General features: G+C 42.9%; 1 protein-coding gene and 1 long non-coding RNA gene across 3 annotated transcripts in view; one reads left to right on the top strand and one right to left on the bottom strand.

Moving 5' to 3' along the window:
- Positions 1-3,048: 3,048 nt before the first annotated feature.
- On the bottom strand, positions 3,049-7,137 carry LOC309537400. Its single transcript, XR_014221887.1, has 2 exons — positions 6,578-7,137; positions 3,049-4,152 (listed from the first exon to the last, which is right to left on the bottom strand). It is a non-coding gene; the product is annotated as an uncharacterized lncRNA (long non-coding RNA).
- NCMAP (non-compact myelin associated protein) overlaps positions 4,123-7,932 on the top strand; it is a 27,070-nt gene continuing 23,260 nt past the window's right edge. The window contains exon 1 of one of the 2 annotated variants that reach the window (XM_082232201.1): positions 4,123-4,238. In XM_082232201.1, the coding sequence (XP_082088327.1) occupies positions 4,160-4,238 (79 nt within the window). In that variant the 5' untranslated portion in view covers positions 4,123-4,159. Of the gene's footprint in view, positions 4,239-4,430; positions 4,453-7,932 lie in introns of those variants that run through there. The other variant, XM_082232207.1, reaches the window with a different exon arrangement.

The following is a 7,932-nucleotide window of genomic DNA, read 5'->3' as shown; positions in this document are numbered from 1 at the left end:
AGTATAAAATTTGCAGTAATGAATCACGGAAGAGTGTTTCATACCGAAGGACCCCACCATCTCTTCACCACAAAGGTTTTGTGCCCTTCTACCCTTCCTTGGAGCTAGTGCTCTTTGTGTGCTGAACCATTTATCCAGCAAAGGCCTGAAGCTGTTCCTACTTAATTGATTTCAAAGCAGGTGATGTGATATCTCTCTCTCTATATATATATATATAGATTTCATACACTGACATAATTTTTTCCTTCACTGGGAGACAGGTTTATCTAGTGATAGGGGAGGTGTGTTTGTTTAGGTAACTAAGTGTTTCGAAAGTTTCAAGGTGGGGTGAGGGAAGGAAAGAAAGGGTTCCAAATCTTGTTAATATGAGCAATCAACATAGCAAAAAGTAATTTCCCTACTTACTGTTTCCTGTGTGGGCTTTTATTGCAACTTCAAGGTGTTATTCTGCTACTTTGTCATTTATACTTGAACAGTGGACCGTCTACTAGGGCTAGAAATGTCTGGGGCAAGCTCAAATCGAGCTAATTCACTTCTAGAATTTTGCTCGCTCATGGACCCTGATCCTTTAAATTGGGGTGGGGAGCCACTTTTGTCTGAAAAGCTGGATCAGGAAATGGCGTGTCCTCTGCAGGGCTTCCATTCAGTGCTGTTTAAATTCAGCGCTGAATGAGAACCCTGATGCTTTCACTAGGGATTGGATCCACTTGGGAATTCTGATCCCCATCAGGCTTGCAGAGTATAAGCAACACCCACTGCAAGCCCCACTGCAAAGGAACAATTGAAAATACGTGGTGTAGCATTCAAAGAGCCTAACAAATCATTAGAATAAATAATTTTTCCTTCTCCAGTTGGTTGCTTTCCATGTGATTAAGTACCCGCTGATAGAAATGTATATGCAACTGCCTCTCTGCAGCCAAGTATGTGGTTTGCGTTTCTAAATCACACACTTGCATTTCAGACCGCAGAGTTGTCGTTGGAGGATGCAAATATTATACTAGGGCTAGTGTACATAACCAGCTTGGCTGCCAACCCCACAACATGTTGCTTCTTCAGATCCTTCTGTAAAAACTCTTTTCTAATCCTCTCCTTGGTTTGTTAAACTTCGTTCCCAGTTGCCTGGGAAACATTACACATTATCATTTGCCCTCTTCTAGTATGGCAATAATGATATGCAACCATCTTAATTAGTTATTATTCTACTATTATTTTTTTTAAATAAAAAGTCAGCTAGTCTGGGCATCTGTGGCCTGAAGACCTAGGTGTGAGTGTGCTAGATTAGTATCCATTTCCCTATGAAAGATCATCATCCCCCTCTGATCTTCCTCTGGCTTCATCGACAGCCTTCCCCAAATCCCCAAACTGGTGCCCTCTAGATTTTTGGTTCAAAGCTCCCATAATCCCCACCCAGCATTCTCAGTGGTCAAGAGGTTTTGTTGAGCTTTTTTTTAGGAAAACCCCAAATGTATTGAGTTGTGTTTTTTTACAAAAACACCCCCAAAAAAACCAACGTGATTTTTTTTTTATTGACTTGCCTAAGATCCAAGACAAAGTGCCGCTTTTCAGAATTTTCCCCTGGAATTTCCAGATGTGTGACTGCCCTAGTGTTATAGGAACTGCAGTCTGAAATATCTGGAAGGAACCAAGTTGGAAGGATGTCTAGGTAATCTGTGCCATATCAAATCAGTTACCTTTGCAACTCCCTTTTTTGCTAATACTTCACCCAGCTTAAGGGATCTACTGTATATTGTATAGGTTAGGGACAACAGCATGGTGCAGGAGGAGTTTAAATCTCCCCTGGCATCAAAAATCAGAGCCTGTCTGCACCTGTTTTGAATTGGGAACATAAAAGAGGATTGTGAGATCTGATCATGAATCTCCAGGGTCTTGGGGCTAACCTTCTCCATCTGTGAATAGCAAATTTTCGGCTGCTGGCACATGTCCACAAGCAGATGGGAGTGACGGCAAGAAGAGAACTCTGGGCCAATCTACGCATTCAGCAGAACCAAATCAGTATACAGTTTTTATGGTCTGTGCCACTTCAGGCTGTAGGGAAAGGGGTAAACACATGTATGAATGTTCTCTGAATTGGGGGCGGGGTGGCCTGGGGTAGAATCAGCACTGTACGTCAAGCTAATTTGTTTTCCTGACTTGCTAACTTCGAGTGAGTGAAGCTCACCAGACATGCACCAGACATTTAAAGCACATTTCCCAGGATATATTTTTTTTTTGGGGGGGGGGAGGAATAATGTGCTTTAAATGTATGGTGTTTGTGTGACCATTGTGATTCTGTAGGAAGTGTCCCCTCACAAGGGGAGGAGAGGGTTAAAGAGCCTTTTGACCTCTCTCTCCCTGTGTGGGAGGGAGTCAGGAGGCAAATAAAGTGAAGGTTACCTGCCCTTCAGCACTTCCTCTTTTCGAAGTATGGCCTGGGTTAAAAATTAGTTTTCATTAGGCTGTGGATGTTTCTGGTTTTTTTAGTTACCATTTTGAAAGAGCAATTCTGGTCTTTTAGGCACTGCAAAAGATTCCCAGTTATCAGACCTACATGATCCTTTCGGTAAAAAGACAGTATAAATAAATAAATAAATAAATAATCCCTAGCAGTCAGGAGTGCATCTTTCGAGCGCTGGTGCAGTGTGGTAGCTGTTGTAATCATTTCAAGGTGCACACACTCCACAGAAAACCAGTCCTTCGCCCTTAAAAATTAGGAAACATTCCCTGAAAAAATTTACACTTTATTTTAGTACACAGAACAATCCCAAAGCCATCTTGGCTCTCTTAATGACCCCAAATATTTCTCTACAGAAGGAAGAGTCTTGGAAAAACCTTTCCCAATAGTTCTTTCCACTCACAAATCATTCAAATCCTGTCAAAAGGACTAATCTTGTGTATGAATAGGGGAGGTCTGTGACAATGTTTTCAGAAATTTAGCATTTCAAAAGAATGGCCCAGGCTGGCCAGGATAATGCAATCAGCAAGCATTATCATCAGCAAGCCATATTCTCAAATTTCTATGGTAGGCTTTCTGTGACACTTGTATGATGCTTTTGGGTGGTCTTTGACTAAGGAGTTGGGCAGTTTTAAAAACTCTTTAAAAGTTGTTACACACTTTTGTTCTGGGTCCTCACCTCCTTGGAGGGCAGGGTGGGGGTGGGACTCTGTAACAAGGAAAAATAAAGATCTTCCTTGCTTTTCTTCTACTAGTTCCTACCTCCATCCATTCTTCTGTGACCTATCACAGACTTAGGGGACTCTGAGTCCCTTGGGGAGTTGGGCTGTCCCACAGACAATTGGGAAACACTGGCCTGCGAGCAGTCCAATTGGAGAACAGCCTTTACCAAAGGTGTCATGGACTCTGAAGACGCTTGAACTTGGGACAAAAGGGAGAAACATGTTAAGAGGAAGGCACGCTTGGCAAACCATCACTGTGATCAACTCCCACCTGGAAACCTATGTCCCCACTGTGAAAGGACTTGTGGTTCCAAAACTGGCCTCCACAGTCACTTACGGACTCACTGTTAAGACCATGTTCATGGAAGACACACACTCAGCTAGGAGTGATCGTCAAAGAAGAAGGGTTGTTAAAAGCCAACCCCATATTTTTTTGTATAAGGTAAGAGTGCAAGTTCAAATCTCACTGAGATGGCCTTGCACTCACCTGCCCCACTCCTGGTGCTCTCCTTCTTTCAGAGATTCCCAAGTACTTACACAGAATCAGGAGACAATCCATTCCCATATTCCCATATGATGATTTCCCATCCTATCAATGGAAGTGAGAATTTGGGTGTGCCAGATTCTACCTGTAGTTTTGGGTGACCCATAAGGATGTTGGAGAGGGACTGCCTTTCCTTTACATGTTTTACTGGGGCGAGGTAGTTTCTTCTGGTGCAATCATTCAGCCCACACTGAGAAGCATCTACAGCTTGGGAGGTGGTGGCTGGGGGTGTTTCCCTTGTCTTGAGCACCAGCCTGATATTGAACTTTCTCAGGAACATTCCTTATCACGTTTATTATCTTCAAACCTCTTGCCTCATAAACGATTTGGTGGTGACACAGCCACGTGCTTTGATGTCAGCATAACACATTCCAATGAGCTGTGCTCAGGACTGGGAAATGAGGATCGGGTAGGATCAAGCCTCAGCTCCTCAGCTGTAAAATGGAAATGAGATGTTGTGAGGCCAAACAGAACAACCAGTGTAATACATTTTTAAAAAGTGGACCCTGTGGCCACGGTGGTAAGTAACATTCCCTGGGAACACAATTTTCAACTGAAAATACATGAGGACTCTTGGAATAGAATATGGAACAAGACCCTGTTTAAATCTGTCTCTGCCAGGGTAAGAGGAAATGCTACAAAAATAATATATTGTTCATACCCCACCATCCCCACCATAATCTCCACAGAATAAAGAAATGGCTTTCTTGGATGTGCCGGAGGGGTGTAGGCATGTGAGTACATTTTTTGGTCACATGTGGTGGCTGTGTCGAGACGTTGCTATGTTCTGGAGGAATAGATTTTAAGAAATCAACAGCATTACCACCCAGTCATTTTTATCTGGACTGGCTCTCTTACACAGATTTGATGGGTAACGTAAATTAGTGTTCCAAAATGACCTTGTGACATTCCCCCTTGTTGCTTGGAATCATGAGGTATGGAACTTAGCAATGATGGGGAAATTAACACATAAACTTAAGGCTTGAAGAAAATGATTTGGAGCAGATAACTTTTCTGACATATGACATTGTCTTATTACACACGGTGCAAAAAAAGAGAAAGTCTGCAATCATCCAGCCACCCACGGCCATCTGGCTGAGTACTTTGGATTGGCCCCTGTAATAAAAACAATAACAATAATGAATACTTTACATGGTTTTGAACCTTACCCATGGAATTGTTTCCTATTCATTGTTATCATTTGTTTTGTATTTTTGATTACTAAAAATTAATAAAAACATTTTTTAGGAAAAGTGGAAGCTGCAACAAAATGTTGCAGTGCTCCAGCCACTCCACTCCATTCTCTCTTCCTTAGTGCCCCCCCCCCCATACACACACACTCCCCACAAACAGGCAATCAGCATTTCACAGCCACTGGGCACACCTGGCCTATTCGGGATTGTTTCTCCCACTTGAGGGAGGATTCCACCCCCCCCTACACACACCACCCTTAAAATAAAATTGTACTTCTTCAAACTTCTGCAGTTCCCTGAACCTGCTGATACAGCTATACAGTAGTATGCCTGGATTGTACTGTTTTGGCTAGATTAACAATGGCACTCACTACTTGAACATCAGAAGTAAAGGGAAGAAGAAGGAGTCTTAGTAAGGGTGTTCAAGTGATACTAAGGTTTCCAACCTGTCAATAATTCTAGTTTATTAATGTTAAATAATGTGAATTAATTAACATTTAAAAGAAACATGTTATGTATTGTATTATTATAGTCAATACAAAAGGACAATGCATTTCCCAAAGGCTGAGAACACTTCACATTTATTTTATTTATTTTTAAAATACTGTATTTTGCCTTTTCTAAAAGGCTTACAGGATGGCTAACAGTGAGAATATAAAAAAGCAGGATAAAAATGCTGGAAAAACACAAATACAACAGTGACACTCATGAATAAAGTACAGTATTAAGAAACAATAGTTATCCCAATCCTTCTGGCAACACCAGCCCTATAAGGTCTAAGAGTGTTGCTTAAGGCTGCCCAACAAATTACAGTCCTACCTCGGCTTACAAACACTTTGGGTAACAAACTCCACTAACTCGAAAGTAGTACCTCGGATTGAGAACTTTGTCCCAGGATGACAGTGGAAATCGCGTGCCAGCGGAGCTGCGGGAGGCCCCATTAGCAAAAGCGCACCTCAGGTTAAGAACGGTTTCAGGTTAAGAACATACCTCCAGAACGTATTCAAGTTTGTAACCCAAGGTAATGTAATGTACAGTGGTACCTCGGGTTAGGTACTTAATTCGTTCCAGAGGTCCGTTCTTAACCTGAAACTGTTCTTAACCTGAAGCACCACTTTAGCTAATGGAGCCTCCCACTGCCGCCGCTCCACCGCTGTGCGATTTTTGTTCTTATCCTGAAGCAATGTTCTTCACCTGAAGCACTATTTCTGGCTTAGTGGAGTGTGTAACCTGAAGAGTATGTAACCCGAGGTACCATTGTAATGGCTAAGATGAAATTTAAACCTGTGACCTCCCATCCCACAGATGACTCAGAGGGGCTTGACAAGATAGGAGAGTGGTTTTTAAATCATACATCTACTTGTGACCCCAAAACCAGCAAAGGAGGAACAGGATTTCCTCCCTATGTGCCTGCTTCCACCTTGCTCTACATAAATCTCTGTGCTGCCTTTCCATGAAACTGATCCTCAAGGAGTCATCAAAAACAAACAAGCAGAATGATTAAAGATGGAGGGCCTTGCTACAGCCAAGGGCCTTTTGAATGGCTGTGCCAGCATTGTGAAACCCCAGAGCTATTCCGCTTCCACACTCTTTTGTTTTCCCTGGCCAGGGAAGATCTAGCTATTTAGGTCACCATGCCCATAACATGCATTGAATGCACACTTACAGCATATGGCTTCCCTCAAAGAGTTATGGGAACTGTTGCTTGTTAAGGGTGCTGGGAATTGTAATCCTGTGGGGGTAAACTACAAGTCCCAGAATTCTTTGAGGGAAGTCATGCCTGTTAAAGTGGTATAAACGGGCTTTAAAAGTATGGTATGGATATGTCTGCTGAATCACTTCTCGCCTATCCCTGAACTGAGATGGAAGTTCCGTTTTACCTGAGATTGTGAACTTTTCCAGGGTGTGTTTGTGTTTTATGATTTTATTACTGCATTATGACTTGCTGTTTAATAGTTTTATAGACTGTTATATTACACATTTGAGTCCTATGGTAGAAATAAATGCATGAGAGAACTAAATAGAACAAATAAAAACACTGGGTCAATATCCAACATTAGCTGTAGAGCTACTTCTTGCAGTGGGTCTACTCTGATAATGACCAATATTGGCTATCACCCATTTAATAAATTAAAATATTGCATGCCAGGACCAAACTCTGAGTGATGCAAGATTCCAGGGGTTCCAGGCGCTTACCCAGGGTTTGGTTTCTATGGAATGAGGGACAGCAGAGATTCTGGTGTCTTTGTTATATATTGCTCATTTACACATATCTACAACATTAACTCCTGCCAAGTTTGAAAAGTGCAAGTAGATAAATAGGTACCACTCCGGCGGGAAGGTAAACGGTGTTTCCGTGCGCTACTCTGGTTCGTCAGAAGCAGCTTAGTCATGCTGGCCACATGACCCGGAAGCTGTGCGCCAGCTTCCTCAGCCAGTAAAGCGAGATGAGCACCGCAACCCCAGAGTCGTCCACGACTGGACTTAACAGTCATGGGTCCCTTTACCTTTACAACATTAACACCCCAAGAGTTATTGCTTCTCCCATAGTCACAGTATGAGATCCTAGCCCAGCTCACACACACCACTTGCCCTGGTCTTTGACCTTCTCACTACCAGCCAGGTGTGGGAGGGAGCCATCCATTTGCCCTCTGGCACAGAGCAACTTCCTCTCTTATACTAACCACAGTACTTACCGCACGGTTATCAGATTTTTTTCAATTAATCTGGGGACACTTTTTTTTTTTTTTAAGCTGAGTAGCAACAGGGAGTCAGTAGTGGAGATAGTCAGGCAAAAGACCCTGGTCCCAAGCACACATGCATATTGTGTGCAAAGCCCTTCTTTCGCACCCTGTGAAACATAAATATGCAGAGTTTTTTAAAAAAACTGGGCAACGCCCACTTGCCTGCAACTCCCAAGCCTCCCCCGATCAGTCAAAACAAAGGGAGCAGGGAGCAGGAGATCTGTACCGCCGGACATCCCCGGTTCCCCTTCGGCAGCGGCAGCGGCAGTTAGCAGCC

This window comes from Podarcis vaucheri, assembly GCF_965113315.1.
Source record: "Podarcis vaucheri genome assembly, chromosome: 7".
NCBI lineage: Eukaryota > Metazoa > Chordata > Lepidosauria > Squamata > Lacertidae > Podarcis > Podarcis vaucheri.
Note: the sequence above shows the minus strand (reverse complement) of the source record. Positions and strands in the feature narration are given on the sequence as shown.